The sequence below is a fragment of the Mus caroli genome, unplaced genomic scaffold (genome assembly GCF_978045245.1).
Source record: "Mus caroli unplaced genomic scaffold, Mus_caroli_1 scaffold_2, whole genome shotgun sequence".
In the NCBI taxonomy this organism is placed as follows: domain Eukaryota; kingdom Metazoa; phylum Chordata; class Mammalia; order Rodentia; family Muridae; genus Mus; species Mus caroli.
The window spans coordinates 13,838,830-13,860,454 of NW_028227257.1; the positions used below are offsets into that span (position 1 = coordinate 13,838,830).

General features: G+C 50.4%; 1 protein-coding gene across 2 annotated transcripts in view; it reads right to left on the reverse strand.

The window, feature by feature from the left end:
- Positions 1-21,625, reverse strand: part of Eya2 (EYA transcriptional coactivator and phosphatase 2) — a 170,564-nt gene that overhangs the window by 72,824 nt on the left and 76,115 nt on the right. For both annotated transcript variants that reach the window (XM_085832304.1, XM_021149209.3), the window contains exons 3-5: positions 15,223-15,268; positions 12,375-12,517; positions 10,245-10,361 (exon numbers count right to left, since the gene is read on the reverse strand). In XM_085832304.1, the coding sequence (XP_085688430.1) occupies positions 10,245-10,361; positions 12,375-12,517; positions 15,223-15,268 (306 nt within the window). The remainder of the gene's footprint in view (positions 1-10,244; positions 10,362-12,374; positions 12,518-15,222; positions 15,269-21,625) is intronic.

The following is a 21,625-nucleotide window of genomic DNA, read 5'->3' on the forward strand; positions in this document are numbered from 1 at the left end:
CCCTCTGCTGGCGCCGAGGTGGTGGCCCCCTTCGGGGCTTTTTGTCATCTCTGTGCCTGTCTTGGTCACAGGGGTGTGTCCCAAGGCCAGGAGAGCAGCGGGTGTGGACTCAGATATGCAGCAGTGACCCTGGCTGCCTCTGTGGGGCCTTTGCAGCCTTTTTGAACAGCCAGACACCGCAGTTATAGTCCATGGTAGCCTAAGCAGAGGAGTCTGGGAAGGCTCTCTGGGTGCCACAGAAGGACACACACATATGTGCACAGACACATACACACAGACACACACACATACACACACACACAAGCACACATATGCAGGAATATGCACAGACACAAATGTGGGGTTACAGGACCAGGCAGCAGGGGTAGAAGGGTGTTGCACCAACCCAAATTTCAGCTGAGTAGAAGTTTCTGGAACAGAAAAACAGAGACTGTGGGCTTCAGAGGAGGTAAGAAAATAAAAAAAGTGGGGGTGTGGTTGAAACTGTCACATCAGCGGGAAGTCATGGGTGTGGGGGGGGCAGAGTTATACCAACACTGACAATAGCAGCTTCTGCTGCCCAAACACAGACCTCATCCCAGGGTCAGGCTCAGCCCCAGCCCGCACAACCTGCACCCAGCGTACAGCAGAGCCTGCAGCTGACCAGTTCCCCAGAGAACTGAGAGGTGGGATCTGCCTGAAGCGGTGTGCCAGCAGGCAACAGGACTGGGGTGCCGGATCATTTAGCTCTCTCTGTTCAGTATCAAGAAGCCAGACCAGACACCAAACTGGTGCCTCCAACACTTGCTATCCAATGGGGAAAACACATTTAGCAAGGGCAGCGTGTTTAAAAACAAACAGAATTTTACACACACATCCCACATAAGCACACAGAGAACGTTCTAGAAAGGTTAATACTGATAACATACCATTTAAAATAAGTATCGGAGCAACTGCAAGCAGAATGACAAGACAGATGGATCTGGGTGGGCAGAATCAGGTTGCCTTCGTAGGCACATGAGGCCACCACACAGGACATGGTGCTCTGAGACAGGGGACTGCCCTGTGACTTCTCAGCTTAGGGTCTAGAGGCAGCTGGCTCTGGTTCCCTTTCAGGGCCTGAGCTCTTAGCCGTAAATAAAACTGATTTGTTCCAAGGGTTCATTGTGCATCCCATGTCCTGGCTTCAGTCCTGACCATGAGCAATTTCTGAGTGGAGAGGCAGTTTATAGCCTGTTGCCTGCCTGCCTGCCTGTCTGCCTGTCTGTCGGTCTGTCTGACTGTGTTTCTCAGCAATTGTTTCTTAGACTGCTGCAGGCTATGTCTCCTGTTCCTGGCTGCTATGTCTTGGGGATCCCATTGAATTCCCCAGCGGAGGGCTGTCTGCCAGGTCCTGAGCTTCTTGCTTGTTCTGGAAGGACTCACCACAGCAGAACCTGTGGTTTCCATGGATCCTTCCCATCCTTCCACTCCCTGATTTACTATGGGCAGGAAAGGGACTTTTCTGTCACTTTTCAACAGGCCCTAGGTACAGAACTTAGTCCGAGTTTGGTTCTTATATCTTTGAACTTTCTGCAATAAAAATACTAACAATTAGAATGGAGAGATGGCTCAGCAGTTCAGGGTACAAACTGCTCTTGCAGGACTGGAGTTGGGCTGCCAGCACCCGTATCAGGTGGTTCACACCTACCTCTAACTCCAGCTCTAGGGAATCCAAAGTCCTCTACACATATACACCATACACATAGTACACACACCACACATAACACACACACTACACATACTACACACACATTACACACACACTACACATACCACACACACACACACACACACACTACACAGACCACACACACAAAACACAGACCACACACACAACACACATACCACATACCACCCCTACATATACACTACACACACACACACCATGCAGCCACACAATACCACACAGACACATGTAACACATACACATCACACACCACACACACACATACCACACATATACACCATACACATACTACACACATACACAACATATACTACACATACCACACACACAAAACACACACCACACACACACTACACATACTACACACATACCACATACAACCCCCCACATATACTACACACACACATACACATACACACCCCACATACACACAGACACATACATGCCCATCCCCTCAAAATGCCAAATGCAAATAAATTGACATTCCACTGTCACTTCATCTAACACTGGTCACCTGGTTTCTAAAATACAAACCAAGTTATTTCCTCTGTCTTATACTCTGATGACTTTCTGATGATCCAGGGGTCAAATCCCAAACTCTGCTAGGCCTGGCCTCAACTACCCTTCCGTTTTCTGGGACCCCGTTCTCTGCTCTCTCGGCCTCTAGACTCCCTGTGATGTGCTGTACCCAGAACTACACGGGTTCCTCTTTCTCCCAGGTTGCGCTCCCGGGAGCACACATGCCCCACAGCTGGAAAGGCTCCCGTCACTTGCTGGCTTCCCTACCACTGTGCTCTGAACCCAGTATCCCCGGGTTGTAATTTGAAGCTCACCTATCTAGAGAGACTGTATTTGGTGAGGGGGACTCTAAGGAAGGCCACAGGTGTTAACAGAAGGGGACATTGGTTGGGACAGGGATAAGAGCCACTCACGTCTAGTTTAGGGTAACAGTTGGCTCTCCACTGGTACCCATATCCTGGGCTTTTCTATTCTCAGTACCCAGCATTGGGAGCAATGCCATCATCACCCACAGTGACAGTGATGACATGATGCCACGGGCCTCTGTCTCTACTGGCTTTCTGCATAACCAGCAGACCTGCAGTGGCACTGTAAGCCTCAGGTTTAGAATTTACCTTAAAAACCTCTCTAAAAAAAGTCACAGAGGGATATGGTTTCTGTCCCCCACAGAGTAACAGAAACTGTCCCTGGCACTCTAGTCTTCCGCTTGCTGTGGCCTGGCTAGCAAAGCTGCCATCTTGGCGAGTCAGGCTGCCCACAGTGAGAAACCATAGATGGAGTGGCTTCTCGCTGTAGGTTGGACTTTGGGAAGGCCAATATCAGGGGTCCAGGGGCCTGGTAAGGATGCTCTGCTGACTACAGACAATTACCATCTCCACACATCCTCACCCAGCTATTCCACGGAGGGCATTGTGGTAGGTGAGAGTATGGCGTCTCTTCTTGAAAGGACACCCACTGGTCCCACCCCCATAGCTCCAGTTTGATAGCCTCCTCTTACTGCAGGTGCTCCCTCCCCGCCAAGGCCTGACTCCAGATATCTCCCCTTAGGGCAAGCCTTTCCACACACAAGTGCTGGAGGGCACAGCTCAGTCCATAGCATGTACAATGACCTGCTCACATCCTCCAGCGTTAGCTGGCTGGGAGCTGACTTTTTGACTTTTCTTAAAAGTTGGGTGTGCTTGTGCTCAGGCGATGGCATGGCAGGGAATGTGACTGCTGCATCCTCGAGGACCTGGGTTCAAATCCTGGAAACCACAGGGATAGGAGGCATAGACAAGAGCTTCCGATCATGGGCTAGATCCATTATACACAGTGGTCAGCAACAATGCATCATGTCTCCAATAAGGTGAGGGATAGGGCTGAGACTAGAAGTTGGTCATGGACTGTCCACATGCGTGCTATGATGTGACACACACAAAGACATGTACACAAAAGCTGAAGGAGGTAGAGAAGGAGGAGGAGGAGGAGGAGGAGGAGGAGGAGGAGGACTACAACAACGATGACGACGAGGTGGCAGCAGCAGTTGGTTTCCGTGTTACAGGATTATAATTCTAGCTGTTTAGGAGGCTGAGGCAGGAGGATCACGAACTTAAGGCCCTTAAATGAGATCCTGTCTCCAAATAAAAATTTATTTTTCATAAAGGGTTGCAGGAAGAACTCAGTGGTTGAGCCCATGTTAAAATACACAAAGCCGTGGGTTCAGTTCTCTGTGCCACAGGCCCAATCTCTCTGAGTCGGCTTGCCTGAGTAGCAATGTTGACACCATAATGTATCAAGATTAAACAGGGATGGAAAACCACCTCCTGCACCAACCTGCAGCCTCATGGCTAGTGACCAGTGTAGTGGAGCAGTACAGTATTGTGAGTCGTTAACCGAACCTGTGCCTGTTCCCCAGGCAAACCTTTCATACCCCCTCTGTCTGCCCCTCCTTCACCTGGTGGCTTTTGGGGGCTTGCTACCAATCAAATTCTGTATATAATCAGAATTTACATACCCAGCCCCTTGACCTCCATGTGTCTTAAAAATGGATGATACTAGCTAGGTACAGTACAGAGATCTGGTCAACCTCTGAAGGTGACCACCAGGGGGAGGTGGGGCTGGGGCCAGAGAGACATGTATTGGAACCTCAGAGCTTTGTGGTGTGCAGAGCTGCTTATTCACACCCGGAAACCTGACATTGGGCCAGCAGGGCTCAGCTGCCAAGACTGGCTCCTGACCTGCCTGACCAGGGTAGATCAGACTGATGTCGTCTGCTTAGAACTGGCTGGGCCAGGGCAGCCTACCACTGTTACCACCAAGGTGAAACAGAACCTGGTCTACTTGGCTAGGATGGGGGCATCAGACCCAGCCCTGGCTTATAACCACCTGTCTTTAAGGTCCCCCAGAACAGGCTTTTCCATCTGCCTGCACTGCACCTGCTGGCACTGAACCTGTCTCCACTGCATCAGTCCTCACTCACTGCACCTGCCAACATTGCACCTGCCCACACTGCACCTGTCCACATTGCACCTGCCCACACTGCACCTGCCCACACTGCACCTGTTCACATTGTACCTGCCCACACTGCACCCTGGCTACTTCTTGGCTTGTGATTGGCTTCTTTCATTTCTGCTCCAAGGTCTTGTGGTTCTTCAGGAAATATGGACCCAGATTACAAGATGGGACAGGAAGGCCACCCTGGTGTACCCCTGTCTAACTTCCCAAGAGCTTCTCAAGATGTCACTAAAATCAGCCATCAACAAGGAACAAAACAAGGGCATCCTGTACTCAGACATGGCTGCTGGGCTGGGGACATGTCCCAGTCAGGTAGACACTTTCTTGCAAGTATGAAGGCCTGAGTTGGATCCTAGCACCAACAAAAAAGGCTGAGAGTTCACCTGTAATGGTAGTACTGGAAGTGGAGACAGAAGGATCTGTGGGGCCCACTGCCTAGCTAGACTGTCCAAACTAGCAAGTTCCAAATTCACTGAAGGACTATGTCCCAAAAAGCAAGGTGGGGAGCAAGAGAGGAAGACATTCAAGCTGATCTCTGGTATCCACACAGGTTCACATGTATACAAGCCCCCTGCCCTCTGACATGTGCACATACATAACAATTACACACACACACACACACTGGTGCAATCATTTTGATTGATAGGACAGCAGCAAGTGTGCATCATGACAACAAGGTCAAGAAGAGGCTCAAAGGTTGGCAAGAATAAGGTTCCTCAAAACACTGAGTAAAGCCAGACAAGGGAGAGGAAGGACCCAGAGTGCATATAACAGCATCCATGCCTGCGAAAATGACAAATGGCTCTTCCCAGTGCGCCTGACTGATGCGCAGGGGGCATGTATCTTTCTGGCGGGCTGAATTTGAAAACACTAGGTGTTGGGCGTCAGGCAGTCAGGGCAGTGATCTCAGTTAGACCTGACACAAGTGGCAAATTCATGGTGCCCTCTTCCCGATGGGCACCAGTGCAGAGCCATGCCTGCAGGAAACATTGTGGCTCTGATGCATAGGGTGTAAGGCCAGCGTGTAAGGGTTGGGCTGAGAGCCTGGGGATTGCTACACATACTCTCTCCCCAGAGGCTACTTTTTTTTTTTTTTTAAAGATTTATTTATTTATTATATGTAAGTACACTGTAGCTGTCTTCAGACACTCCAGAAGAGGGCGCCAGATCTCGTTACGGATGGTTGTGAGCCACCATGTGGTTGCTGGGATTAGAACTCTGGACCTTCGGAAGAGCAGTCGGGTGCTCTTACCCACTGAGCCATCTCACCAGCCCCAGAGGCTACTTTTAAGGGAGGCCCATAGGTGTGGGGAAACTACCGAGGTGAGGAGGAAGAAATGGTTTCCAGAGCTTTCCTTGAGTAGAACCCCCACCAGGGAGAGAGAGAGAGAGAGAGAGAGAGAGAGAGAGAGAGAGAGAGAGAGAGAGAGAGAGAGAGAGAGAGAGCGCTTCCATTCACAAGCATTGGGTAGAATGCTCTGGAAGGCTGGCCTCAGTGGAGCAAAAATGCTGGTCTCAAACTTGCTATGCAGCTCGAGCTGACCTAGAACTTCTGATCCTCCTGCCTCCATCTCCCAAGTGCTAGGATTACAGGTGTGAGGCCCCATGCCCAGGTTATGGCAAGCTGAGGATGGAGCCTAGGGTTTCTTGCATCTTAGGCAAGCACTCCTCAGTCACACCATCCCCCTCTTTTTGAGTCAGGGTCTCTCCTGGAGATAGAACTGGAGCTCACCAGGTAGGCTAGGCTGGCTGGTCAGGGGACCCCAGAGATCCACTTGGCTTTGCCTTCTCGGTGCTGTATTTTAATGTGGGTTTTTTGGGGAGATCAAACTCAGGTTCTCATGCATGTGGGGAGATCACTGTATCAACGGAGCCATCTCCCCAGCCCAGAAAGAATTCTTTGAAGAAGTACTAGACGAAAACTATGAACCCATAGACCGAGGAAGCAAAGTGGACTTGGGGCTCAGAGTCAAGAAGAGAACTGTGCACATGAGCACACAGCAAGTCTGCAAGGCAGAGAGACTCCAGTGCAAAGGAACTCCACCACCCATGCCCGCTGTCATGGTAACAGGATCTAACAGACTGTTTCAAGTGCTTATGTCTGCATAAGAGGTCCTGTGTGGGTTCTCAGGCACTCTGCAAGAAGTCCAAGGTTTGTATACTGAGTGGGTGTAGGGCCAGGATGGGGAAAAATGTCTATAGATTTTTGAATATTTAACCTCCCAAAATTAATGTGAAAGAGAGACTTCTACTGGATCTTTTTATTTTGTTTTTGTTTTGTTTTGTTTTTGTTTTTTTTTTTTCGAGACAGGGTTTCCCTGTATAGCCCTGGCTGTCCTGGAACTCACTTTGTAGACCAGGCTGGCCTCGAACTCAGAAATCCACCTGCCTCTGCCTCCCAAGTGCTGGGATTAAAGGCGTGCACCACCACTCCTGGCTCTACTGGATCTTTTATTCCTGTGATTACTAAAAAAAAAAAAAATCTACTAGAGGGAGGGGTGTCTTTCCTTTTTTTTTTCCTCCTATGCCAGGAATTGAACCTAGGACCTCATGTGTGAGGGTCAAGTGCTCTAACACTGAGCCACAGCCCTCAGAGGCACAGGGTGTGTTTTTGGGTGTAAATGCACTGGACTAAGCACTCTCAAAGGGTAGAGCTTATGGTGAATGAATTATATTTCAGCAAGCAATAAATGAGTTAAAACATAGAAACCTGATAAGAACTGGAGCTCGAGGGATGGCTCAGTGGTTAGGAGCACTGGTTGCTCTTCCAGAGGTCCTGAGTTCAATTCCCAGCACCCACATGGTGGCTCACAACCATCTGTAATGGAATCCGATGCACTCTTTTAGTGTGTCTGAAGACACCAACAGTGTACTCATATTCATAAAATAAATAAATCTTAAAATAAAAAAGAAGAACAAAGACTACAATTGGTTATAACCCAGTCAGAATGGCCGCCATCAAGGGAAGTACAATTGCTAGATATGGGAAAGGAGGAACCTGGAGATGAAGGGGAGACATTGGCGTACTCAGTGTCGCACTGTTGCCATGGCTGTTCATCAATCAGCAGAGTGGGGGATGGTCCTATTTCTGCCCTGTGTACTTTTATCAAATCATGGATTTTAGTAAGGAACCCCAGCTTCCCATGACAGGATGAGGGGAGACGTTAGCTCACTGACATCCTCGGGCCATGTTCAGCCATTTCTGCCGTTTCACCCTTACACCTTTCTCTCTCCACAGAGTTAAGTTTCATAACTGTCTGGAATACACAAGTCATTTGAGAGTGTATCCCTTCTCGGGAGCAACTCAGGGCTGGCACCTGGGCCTGGGTGTGAGCCCTGTGCGTTTGTGTTTGAAAATGAAGAGGCCTGGCCCTCCCTCCAGCCACCAGGGTTGGGATCAGAGCAAGCTAGCAGGAAATCCAGCCCCAGCCACACATGGTGACCAGGAGGACCACGAGAAAATAGCATGCGACATCCCCATGGTTGGCTGGAAATGAGCAGGAAAGGCATTTGGTTTGTGAAGGGTTCGTGGGGATTGAGGTCGTGTGGGGTCCAAGCCTGAGTGTCTTCTCTCCTGCCAAGAGTCACTTTGTAAATGGGGCAGGGTGCTGTGGGATATGTACCTAGGCTGGAGAATGCTGGGTCATGATAGCATTGTTCAGGTCACATGACTTTGGTGGAGTTACCCAACTGTCATACAGTGAGTGCCCTGGGCTGTCTGCCTAATGGGTGTGTGTGTGTATGTGTGTGACAATGACTTTGTCATAGGGCAGATATATCTGTATACACACACACACACACACACACACACACACACACCATGACACCCCGAGTATCTCCGCAGTCTTGGCCGTGATCTGTAACTGTTCCTCTGTGTGGATTACCGTTCAGCTCTCCCTTGATGGTTCCCTTGGTCATTGCTGCCTCCTCACGCCCTGCCAGGCTCAAAGCTAGCATTCAATAATTGAGTGAATGACTGTGGGAAGCACCTCTAGAGGGTACGTCGCATGATACACAGCTGGGGTGAGGACGGACAGTGTCCCCTGGTCAGCCCGTCAGTCGCCGAAGCCCAAGTCAGCAAACCTGGCTTCTATCTGAGAAGCTAAGGATTGGCCCCAAGGCAAGCTCAGGTTCACAGATTCAGAGAGCCTTTACTGCCAAGACGGGTCCCCTCCCCCATTGGCTTTCAGGGATAGATCCAGCAGCTGTCACTGGCAGGATGACAGGGAAAATAATATCAGAAGCAGAGGAGGAAGGAGATGTAGTCAAGATCAAGGGTTTGGGGTGGAGGCTGAGGGACGGGACACCACCCCAAAGAGGCATGCTTGTTCCCACAGAACTTGAGGTAAGATCTAAAGTTCTTGTTCTGACACTGGCTCAACTGGTTGTTCCCTTGACCCCTCAGTTTCTTCTGTGAAGTGGGTGCAATTATTGTCTCGGTTTTTCAGAGTGGTAATGGTTCTGGGACACCCTAACTCGGCAACCACTGGGTGCTGAGACAAGGCTCCTGATAGGATCTTCTTCCTACCTGTGACCACCCACCTTCTCCACAGACTCTGAAGGTATTTGAATAGCTCTTAATGAAACAAACAAAACACAGGAGATAAAGTGGCCACACTTCTCAGTAGCCATTTAAAATAAGAGCATGCTCACCCTTGAGCCCCACCCCCACCCCAGTCAGCATCCCGTTTTTGCTATTTTTCAGCCCCGGATGGCTTATAGGGAGCACAGCAGGTTGGGAGGTCCCCAAGCCACTGCCACATTCCCCTGCTCTGTGCATCATCCCCAAGAGCCACCTGGGCATCAAACAGAGCAGGAGTCTCAGGAGGGGCAGGGAGGGGGAAGTGAGCCCAGGGGAGCCCAGCAGATCCATTCGCAGTCACGTGGGGGTTGTAGGAGCATCTATGACCTGGAACCAGGGTCTGCTTTTCTGTGTTCCTATTATTCCCTGGTCGGACATTCTGAGTCTTATCAATGGACTTGACCAATCACCCTTAGAACACAAGTCAACGTGGCTCCATGGACCTCAGGTTCCTACACTCCCTGAAGATCCCTTTTCAGGGACTCCCTCAGTCTGTCCCATGTCACCATCTCTGTTCTGTCCCTTAAACACCGTGGCATGTTTTTGCCACATGCCATTTATATAGCCCATCCTCTCTGCTTGATTGAGATGGTCTTCCTGTGTGTGTGCACCTAGCTAGCGCCACCTCACCCATGGTCTTTGTCCAGTGTCACACTCCCCGCTGGCCTCTCAGCTGTTTGTCAACTGTGTGTCAATACCATGCTGCTTCGTTGAGCTCAGCTTTTGCCAGACTACCTGGTTATCTGCTGGCATGTGTATCCTCTGTCTTTGACAGGGCCATGGGATTTTCCCCCAGGGCAGAACGCGTTTAAGCTGTTACTTAAGATGGAGCTTGGCACACAGTAAGCACCCTGGAAGTCTGTGTAGTGGGTGAATGGATGGATGGACATCTACCCTGGGGTGTTCCAGACAGTGGCAGGGAGGGCTGAGCACCACACTTACTGTGCACGGGGTAGGTGTAGGGGCTCTGTCCAGCAGGTGCGGTGCTGAAGCTCGGTCCGTAGCTCAGGAACCCGCTCTGGCTGGGGGAATGATTCAAACTGTCTTCTGTCTTGATGCCTAGGAAGGAAGCAGAAGGAACAAAATTACATGGTTAGAACCCTTCCCTGCCATGGGCAGAAGAGCCACTGAGTCAAAACAGTGTTCTCATCAGCTTCTAAAACAGAAGTCACTGGAGTGCTAAAGTCAGCTTGTGTTTGAGAGCTCTCTCTCTCTCTCTCTCTGTGTGCTGTGTGTATATGTGGGGTGTGTGTGTGTGAGATAGGGTCTCATGCCTGTGTGTATGTGTGTGTGCAAGACAGAGAGGGAGGGAGAGAGATAGAGATAGAGATAGAGATAGAGATAGAGATAGAGAGAGAGAGAGAGAGAGAGAGAGGAGGCATGAGGCCCCCCCTGTGCTGTGTGTATATGTGGTGTGTGTGTGTGTGAGAGAGAGAGACACACACACACACACACACACACACAGAGAGAGAGAGAGAGAGAGAGAGAGAGAGAGAGAGAGAGGAGGCATGAGGTTCTCTCTGTGCTGTGTGTATATGTGTAGTGTGTGTGTGTGAGTGATAGGATCTCAAGCCTGTGTGTCTGTGTGTGTGTGTGTGTGTGTGTGTGTGTGTGTGTGTGAGAGAGAGAGAGAGAGAGAGAGAGAGAGAGAGAGAGAGAGAGAGAGAGAGAGAGAGAGAGAGACACTCATGCCCCAGTTGTGTGTGCATCTTAGGCTTCTCCTTATATTCACGACACAGCAAGAATTCTCTAGAACTTCTAATCCTCCTCCCTTCACCTCCCAAGTGCCACGCCTGGTTTGTGCAGTGCTGGGATGGAACCTAGGACGCTGTGTATGCTGGATGAGCCCTCTGTGCCCTCTGCCAACCGAGCTGCTGCTCCAGCCCCAGCCCCGACCACTGGGGATTACCACATCCAATTCTCACACACATCTGTGTACATGGAAGTATCATGGAAGTGGGGACTCGGCAGCCAGCTGCCCCTTCTCCGAGTATCTTCCCTCCCTTCCATTAGACTAGTTGTTCTGAATGAGTGGGGCCTGGCCCCTGGTTGTGCAGGGACATGTGGCTCACAGTTGTCAACTAGAGCATTGCATCTTTCCTGCTCTGGAGTCTGGGTCAGGAACAGGATGAAGCCTAGTCAGAGGGAACCCAAGGACTTCAGGGAGATGTTCTAGGTAGGAAACTCTGTTTGTGGGACTTGCAGCTTAGAAGCGCTTAGGGCTAGGCCTGCCACTGCAGTGGAAGGAGTTGTGGACATTGAAGCCCACACACAAGACAACAGAGAGGATTTCTGATATCATTTGAGTACCTAAGGCCCTGGTCTGAAGCCAGTGACAACATTTTTCTGCTCTGAGGTGCTGAGGTCCCCCTGCCCCGCAGTGTCTCCCACTGTACCTGCTTCATAACCTGTGAAGCATGGCCTCCTCAGCTCTCTCATCCCACCTCCTACCCTTGTGCTAAGCATTGTCACTTGCCACTGAGGACCAACACGTGCTCCCTTGGGAAGTGCTGGGAGCGGGGAACTCTCTGACTTTCCGAGGCCAGAGTTGACAGGTACTGTCTGTGTCACCACATGGTGACCACTCTGTAGGAGCAAAGGCCACTCAGAAGAAAGTGCACAAAAAATGAATCAAACATCTCATGAGATCACTGTATAGATGGTGCATGTATGTGTGCACACGTGGCAGTTGGAGGATGGCTTGTAACATCAGGTTATTTTCCTTCTACCCTTGATGGCTTGAGCCAGGGATCCAACCCAGATTGTCAGGCTTGTGCATCGAGCCAGAGACATCGCACCAGACCCCCCATGATGGCACTAGAGCACCTGGCTCCAGCCGTACCTGATGCCAGCTGTATCCCCAGATGTGGGTTGGGGTTCTGATTATTGAGGTTGAAAGAGGTCTCCTGATACAGTCTGGAAGAATCTGTGCCATGCTTCAGCCGTGCCCTCTCCCCCTTACTCCCAGGACAAAATTAATCCAGCTACACGTATCATCCTGCACTGAGGCATAAAGACACCACGATGTTGGGGCTGCCAGGGGGTGCAAGGAAGGGCTCGCTTGGTACTCACTGTAAGGGGGGATTCCATAGGCTTGTGCTGGAGGTGGGTACGCTGTATAGGGTGGTGCCTGCTGGATGCCTGTGCTGTACTGTGTCTGGCCATAGGCCGCCATGGCTGTGGAGGACTGACCAGGAGGGACACGTGGGTGAGACCTGGGGAAAGGAGAGATGGTTAAGCCTCCCAGCCCAGCTCAGCATCTCTTCCCCTGGGTCCTAACATCACTGCCATTTTCCCTTAGGCATTACACTCTCCGGAGCAAAAGCATCATTCTAGCACATCACATTTCATCTTGTTCTTGTTTTCCCTGGGAACCAAGAAGATGTGTTTGCCATCTACAGTGCAACCAGATTCTACTGCAGATCAGGGCTCCATCTAAGAAGATGTGGACAGGTGTGTTGTAAATCATGGCCTGTGGCCTCCTTTCCTTCTCTTTGGGCAGCAACGGAGAAGTTATTGCAGTAGCAAAGCTATAACCCAGAGATGTTGGATCCCTGTATTGGCCAGCACAGGGAAGCCTTCTAGAGAGTTTTACCAGCTCCACATCAGACTTCACAAGGGAATCACAAAGCCTTAGTTGTGGAAATCTCTAGGTTTGTCCATTATTCTGACCAGCCTGATTATCCATCTTTGCGTATACACCTGTGTGTAGATGTGCACCTATGCCTGAGCACACATGAGAGCAGCAGGTTGACACCTGGTATCTTCCGTTGTCACTGCACACCTTACTTTTTGGGACTTAGTTTTGAGGGTCTCTCCTAAACTCAGAGCTCTCTTGTTTGGCTGGCCTGGCTGACCAATCTTCCTGACTCCATCTCTTCAGCTCCAGAATGACAGATGTAAGAGACCAGGCCTGTGTCTGCACCGTCATCTGGACTCTATACGACTGTCACCTCCTGTCTGCACCACACCCACAACGCCACTTCCCTTGGTGGTCAACAGCTGGCAGTTCCCTTCCCAGCACAAGCCAGTTTCTGGTCCAAGTCCTTGTCAAGCGGCCCAGTGAAGCCCTGGTTCTGGAGACACTGGGAGGGTCTCAGTTTTTATCTTCAGGAGACAGGCTGTGGAACACTCATTAATCCATCAAAAGCTTGTCGACTGTCATGGATCCAAAGGCCACCTCTCAAATTCCTTCATGGTGCCAGACTCTAGATCCACAGCTGGGTGAACGTGACTCCCACGTGTTCACTCTCTCAGCATGGGTCTCAGTGATCATGGCTGTGGGGCACAGAGCTGGGGCTGCTGGCCTCCTTATGTCAGCTGAAGTCTGTCAGCTTCAAGTTATCTTTTTGGTTGATGTGAAACACTCTGGGTTGTCCCTGGTCTGAAGCTCCAGGACAGACATGAATAGGATGCCAAAGGGTACAAGATCACAAAGAGATGCGATCTGCTTTCCAGAAGGTCCCATTCCTGCCATACAGGCAGGATTCCTTTGGGGGGACTTATACCTGGAGACACCAGGCTGGGGTCTAGAACATATTCCACCAGCCACTGTTCCAGCTCCATGGATGCTTGAGGTGAGCTCAGGGGGTCTGTGGTGTGGTATGATCAGAAGAACTTCCTGCTGAGCAGAGGTTCTTATTTGGTAGTGTTCCTGAGTCACACCCTATGTTTCCATAATGAAGTTCAAGGTGGGAATCCAAGCTTGTCACTCCAATGTCCCCTCAAAGCCCACTGAAGAGACTTGGATTGAATTGGGGCTCAAGTTAAAAGCCTAGAGAAATGTGGCAAAGAAACAAGGACCCGAGTGCTGATTCCCGGGACCCATGGACAAAGGCAGACGCCGTGAACCACACTTGTAATTCCAGCATGGGAGAGGCAGAGGCAGAGATAGGAACTCATTGACCAGCCAGCCTAGCTCAATCTGTGCTCTAAGCTCAGGGAGAGATTCTGTCTCGAAAAATAAGGTGGAGAGGGATTGAGGGAGATAACTAATGCTGAGCTCTGGCCTCCACACCCTTTGCGTCTGCACACACTCACATGAACACACTCACATGAACACACACACATGCACATCCATAGCTCACATATCCCACACACCATACAACCCTACCTCTCTCACACACACTCCCACCCCTACACACACACACACACACACCCCTCACTATTCTACACACCACACACCCTACACATCCCTCACGTGTAACTAACACACACACACACACACACACACACACACCCCTCACTATTCTACACACCACATACCCTATACATCCCTCACGTGTAACTAACACAAACATACACACACACTCACACACACACTCTCCAGCCCGAGGAAACAACCCAGCAGCTGCCAGTGCTCCAATGTCTTCCTGAGAGAGAAGCAGCTGGGGTCAATGCCCTCACCAGGGGTCCTCTGTGGCACTCAGAGAGGGAGATTTCTGGAAGCCTGGGAGGGCACCATCTGGTCAGGTCTAACCTGAGGGTTCTCTGCCTACCTACTAGACTTCGAGCCCTTCTGAGATGGGGCTATGTCCTCTCCTCTCTCATCCTCGGGCTCATATGGGCTTTGGGACTGAAGAGTCTCAGGTGAATGTTGGAGCTGAAGAAAGGACCAAGGACGGGCAGAGTGAATGGGAGCAGGGGTGGGGAGGGAGACAGCAGGAAGAGAAGAAGGAGGGGGGACGGAGGTGCGGGGGGGGCAGGAAGGAAAGGAGGGGGAGGAGTCTAAATGGTCCCCTTCCTAGATAGGGAAACTGAGGTTCAGGCACTCAGCCTATTTGTGCCAGGCCGTCTAGCTGTGTCCATGCTGGCATTCCTATTTGGCAAATCAGTTCCAGAGCGCCCCACCCCCACCCCAGCCTCCACCTTCTGAAGAAGTAGTAAGTAAGATAAAAGGGGGTGTGGCTAGACTACTCACTTCACAAAGAGCTGAGGCACACTCAGAGCTGCTGATTTGGCGATGCCTGGAGAGAGAAAGAAACACAGGGAGGTTTAGCTACTGAGGCCATGGTCAGCACAAACTGTGGCTCGGGACAAAGGCCTGAAGAGAGTTGTTGCTGGGGACTTTGTCCACCACAGGAATTTCTCGGACGTCGGGCACTGAAATGCTCTCACTGAAATGCTCTCCTTTCCGTGGGTCCTGGGTACAGCTGCTCTGCAGGCACAGAAAACACACAGAGCGTCTAGGGACATCAGGTGGAGTCTACATTCTGCACGATGCACAGACAGAGGCCACAGAGGCAGAGAGTATGTGCCAGGGAGGTCACATGATTGTAGGAGGCAACTGAGAGCTTCAGGGTGAAGGTACAGGCTAGCTCCAACCACACGATGTTTCCAATCCGTGTCCTCTCCCTCCATCTCCCCTCTTCCTCCCCTCCTCCTTTCTACTCCCTTTCTTCCTTCTCCATCTCTTCTTCCTCTTCCTTCTGTCCCCATACCCTCTCCCTCCTCTTTTCTCCCTTGCACCTTCTTCTCCCCTTCTTTTGGTGCAGGTGCAAGTGTGTACACTTAAGACCAGAGGACAACCTCGTGTCGTTCAGATTTGGTTTTTGAGACGAGGGTTTCCCATTGGCCTGGGACGTGCCAGTAGGCTGCCTACCCAACAACTCCCAAGGGACGCTCCTGTTTCCACGTGTCCAGTGCTGGGATTACAAATGTAGCAGACACCATGCTCAGGATTTTTACATAGATTCTAGGGGTTAAATTTAGATCCTCACCCTTATGCAGTAAGCACTTTATAGCCTGAGCCATCCCCCACCCTCCAGCCCAAATATCATCTGATAACATCACCTTCCTATTCCTCCTTCTCCAATTCTAATTGGTCAGGTTCAGGTCAGGCTGGCTCCAGCACATCCAAGGAACACACTTTTCACCCCTGATTTCCAGGCACAAACGTCCTATATTCCTGGACACCTGGTGTTCAGCTCCCACGGGTGACAATGGAAGGTGATAGACTTAGTTGGGAGAGCTTTTCCTATGGTCTAATTGATCCCAGTAGTTCCCTGGGGGGTATTTTTGTGCCTCATCCTTTCAAGCAATACTATTCCATGTCCTCACACAGCCCGGATGAATTCTGGAAGAGTCCAGGATGCATCCATTCATCCAGTTACTCTTCAAGTCCGCTGACTCTGAGCCTCTTTCCAACTCCCTCACCTCAGTCCGGAACCTGGCAGCCTCTTCCACAGCCAGACTCAGAAACTTCTTCCACACGCACACGTGAGATGACATCCATCTTTTACCCAGCATTCCTTGCGTGTCAAGCTTCCTGCTAATCACTTTCTCTGCATTGATGATTTTAATGCCCAGGTGAAGAGCCAGAGGCTGGAGAGGGAACAACCGAGGGTCTATGATCTGACCCCGATGGCCCAGCCGTGCTGTCTGTCTCAACCACGACACTACAAGCCAAGCGACAGACACCAGCAGAATGGCAGTGAGCATTCCCTTAGGAGTAGACTGTGGCCAGGCCTAGTGGTAATGGCTTAGACATAGAATCTCATTTAATTCTTGCTATAGGACCATGAGGCAAGCAAGGCCATTCCTTCCACCTTCTGCTCAGAAACTCCATAACAGAGTGCATCTGAACCTGAAACCAAGGGTTACAGAGCCTGATCTTATATGTGAAGCCTGTCCCGCCCCAACTCTGCTGAGTCTCCTTGAACTTTATGTATAGTCACAACTGATCTCAGATACATAGACCTGTCTGCATGACTACAGGGTGTCAGCATGCACTGGTTATAGGAAGGAGGACCTGTGTTTAGCTTCACTTATGGATGTGAGGATGTGTGTGTGCATGTGTGTGTGTGTGTTCATGCACACACATTGAGTTATGGTATAAGATTGACATTTTATACACCACACTTAAAAAAAAAACCCAAAAGGTTAGATTTGGCATTGGATTGGCAAGGGAAGTTCTGGCACTCACTTGGTGCCTCCTGACAGTTCCCTTCATCCTGAGGTCTTTGCCCCAGGCAGGCCCCACATGGCCCCCTTTCTCCTCTCCCAGGACCAAGAGGCGTTTATATCTGAAGCAGTCAGTCAGCCTCACGGTTGGCAAAAGTGCAAGTGTGCAGAAAAAATTCAGAAGTCATTGAATTAAACACTTTTAATGTTTTCCTTAATAAATATGCAGATGCTCACTAAAATGGAACCAAGGAAATATTCCTATGGGCTCCCGTTAGCTTGCTGTTTCAGGCATTCGGAGTGGAGCCTTCCTTGCCTCCACCTCCTTCATGTAGCCAGGCTTCCCCCTCCCCCAGACCCCCCCCCCCCCACCATCCTCACCCTTTACCCTCCTCTACTGCTCTTCACACTCACTGGGTCACCACCCAGCCAGGGGCAAAGAGCTGGGAGGTAGAGTGCTTTTCCACCTCAGACTGTGCTCTTGAACTCTTGAACTCTGCTCTTTTAACTCTTTCGTCCTGTATCACATTTAGAGTTGCCCTCCAGGCATGCACTGAGGACTCAGAAGGCGGGCAGACCTCTCTACCCATTCCCTTTGTTTCTCCCCATGTTCCTCCGGGCTAAGATGGCACAGACTTCACTGGTAGTTGGCTTGTGTCTGTGGGTGTGGGGCTGGCGTGAGACTTCATGAAAGTTAGAGATTCTGGGTTGTGTGGGACAGTGACCAGGCCTTCCCCAGGGATAGAGCAGAGCCTTCAGCATTCATGCTGTGTTCCAGCTGTCTGTGACTGCTGGTCTCTGGGAAGAATGTGGGTCAATGTCACTCTGTATCTGTTGCAGCCAAATGTTCAGGAAGTGGCACGATAGAGGGTTACTGTGGATGAGGCTAGCCCTAGGGTAGCTGCAGGCAATGCTTTGACAATCCTATAGGAGGCAACGCAGGCAGCCTCAGTGAGGCTTGGGGTGCCTCTCTCCCCTGAGGTGCCCATTTTATCACTTCTGTCTTTTTTCTTTTTAAAAAAAGTGTGTGTGTGTGTGCGCGCATGCGTGTGCGAGTGCACCTGTTAGTCTGTGAGTGAAGTGACTGCAGAAGACAAAGAGGGCCTCAGGTCCCCTGGGACTGGAGTAAAACAGGCAGCAGCTCACTGCTGGATTTGGGTTTGGGAACTGGACTCAGGCCTTTACAACAGCAGTGTGTGCTCTTAACCACTGGGCCATCTCTGCAGAGCAAGCCCCAGTTTTCATATGTAGAAAAGACAGGAGGAGCCTCTGTGTGTGTGCACACATTGTGTGTGCTTGTATGAAAGGCACACCCAGTTATTCTTTCATGCGTGCACTCAGTATTTATCATTCACTGTGCGCCAAGTTGACAACTCAGATCTCATAACTGGCTGACTTAATGTCTTTTCCTTGGAAAGCAGGTGGGGCTCACGTGCTCAGGTTCAATTTTAAATCTCGCCCCTGTGCCTCCCAACTGTGTGGTACTGTGCCGGTAATTTTTTTGAGGCTCACTTTTCTCACGCGAAGCATGGGGCAACAGCCTGTATTCTGCAGAGGAAGCCCAGGCTACCAAATGCCAGCCCCAGATGCTCCTATCTTTCCATTTGCTTGCCCATCCCCTTCCCCACTTGGCAGCCACTTTCCTCTGAGAGCTCGTTTGACATCTGTACCCCTTTACCATCCTCACAGGGATGCTGGCAAGCTAAGGACTTTGAAAGCAGTCACTACTGGTACACAGCTCTACAGAGCCGCGGGTCTGACTCTAAACTGATCTTCAGTGAGTCGAGATGGCTTCTGGTGTCAGCGAGATGTCTCGGGTGTGTGTGTGTCAACCAAATGCACCCTCTTATCTTCCCCAAGTGTGTGACTGACGTCACTCTCAACCAGAAAGAGCAGTGTTAGGGGTCCAGAAGTGTGCCTCAGTTTCTTCTCGGGGATGGGGGGTGGCGCAAACAGACACCTCATTTGCCCCTCACAGTGGGGTTGCTGAGAGCAGAGGTGAATGGGGAAAAGTCTCAGAGTATGATGTAGGGGGGACATAAGTATGCGCTCTTCTATGAAAACCATCACAAGTTGATTTGAACGCATGTTAGGAGCATAATGAGGCGAAGCAAGCCAACATTTTCTGAAGCTGGTTTGAGTTGTTCTCTTGAAGTGAACTCATCTTGAAGTTGTTGGTTTTCTCCTTTGGAGCAAGCAGTAGGTACAGCAAGAGGCTGCCAGATCTCAGCCTGGTGAGGGGTATGTGAAACCTAGGCTTCTGCTCTGCAGTGTGAGGCATGGTGGAAGCCCCAGCAGTCATTGTCCTTGTTCCTAGGGTGGCATCTGGAAGATCCAGGATGTCTGAGCATCCCAGTTGCTCAGGATGCACAGAGAAGGGACAGAAGAAAGTAGATCTGGTCTCTTGGGTCAGCATCCAGCTGGAGCAGCCTCAGACTGGAGCTGGCCAGAGTAAAACCGAAATGTTCAGTCTGAGGCAGGAGGGTGCGGGGAGTCAGAGAGCTGGGCACCTGCTTCCCAGGGCAGGTTCACCTCCCCTGATGGGATTAAGTGCCTGCATCTTAAAAGAGGAATCTTCCGCTTGCCTTCTTAGTATCCACAACTTTGACCTCTTCCTTCCAGAAGGCAGGACATAATTCAGATCCATCTATCACTTGAGCAGGAATGTAGGAAGGGACAGGGTGGCTTTATCAAGTGGCTACAGCAAGCCGGGGGCACTGAAGTCACCTAAGTGTTATCTGTTTCATCTCTGAAAGACTCGGTTAGCCTTAGCTGTCATCTTGACACAACCCCCGATCATCTGAGAGAAAGGCCTTCGATTCAGGAATTGCCTAGATCCAACTGGCTGGTGGGCATGCCCGTGGGGGAGTTAACTGATGTAGGAGGAAACGGCTCACCATGAATGACAGCATCCTTAAGTAGATGATCTCTGGCTGTGTAAGCACGTCAGCTAAGCATGAGCCTAGAACGGAGCCAGAGAGTGAGTCACGGAGCAGTGTTTCTTCATGGCTTCTGTGTCAGGTTCTTGCCCCCGATGTTCCTCAAAGATATACGCAGTGTAAGCCGAATAGCCTGTTCTCTTCCCTAAGTTGCTTTTGGTTGGAGTGTTTAATCACAGAGAAGCAGAGAAGATGGAAATTAGCACCAAGATGTTGCTGTGATGCAGCTGAGCGTGTGGGTTTTACACCTTTGGGGTATTCTGTTGAGGGACTGTGGAGGATTTTGGAATTTAAGCTGGGAAAAACGATTGAGTGTTCAGAGATTCATGGAATGTTTTGTGGGAGCTTAGAGGCTGAGAATGCAGAGAGAATGTGGACTGTGGAGGCCTGGCTCGTGAAGTTTCAGAAGGTAATTTCTATCTTTGCCATCTGTGTGATGTTTTGAATTAAGAACCTGTGGTTGGGCTGGCGAGATGGCTCAGCGGGTAAGAGCACTGACTGTTCTTCCAAAGGTCCTTAGTTCAAATCCCAGCAACCATGGTGGCTCACAACCACCCATAATGATATCTGTCGCCCTTTTCTGGTGTGTCAGAAGATAGCTACAATGTCCTTATGCATAATAATAAATCTTTGGGCCAGAGCCAGCAGAGGTCCTAAAATTCAATTCCCAACAACCACATGAAGGCTCTATACAGCTGTACAACTACAACGTACTCACATACATAAAATAAATAAATAAATAAATCTTTAAAAAAAAAAGAGAGAGAGAGCCGGGCGTGGTGGCGCACGCCTTTAATCCCAGCACTCGGGAGGCAGAGGCAGGCAGATTTCTGAGTTCGAGGCCAGCCTGGTCTACAAAGTGAGTTCCAGGACAGCCAGGGCTACACAGAGAAACCCTGTCTCAAAAAAAAAAAAAAAAAAAGAAAAAGAGCTGTGGTTGCTCTCAGCTAGGGTCAAAGAATCATTTGGGATTAATAAAAGACCAGCGTATTGAGGTAAACTTCTCTCTGTGCTTCATTAGGACAATGGGAAGGATTTCCTCAGGGCTGTACCCTGAAACTAATGTTCAAGTGGCACCTGAACTTGACAGTGCGTAAGAGTCTCCCCTGTGGTAACAGTGTTAAAGGTATGAAAGCTACAGGACTAAGGGAGTCATGTCAAGCATGAAGCCGGGCAATGGCTTGCAGGGTTGGCGTTGGTGAAGAAAGGCCAAGAGGGACCGCTGGGGAAGCTGCAGCCTCAGTTCTAATGGAGCATCCAGGATATCAGAGATGGTGGGAGTGTGGGATGTCAACCAAGGACAGAAACAAGTGTAGGCAGAGCCGACCTCAGACAAGGAGACAAGCCTTGTGTGCCAGGAATGGCAGAGCTGGGAAGTCAGGCTGATCACGCCCTTTGGAGTCCAGAAGATCTCGAATGAGCTCCAGATGTCAGACCCTGAGTTACAGAATTCAGACTGGTACTTCTAGATTTTAGTCTTGC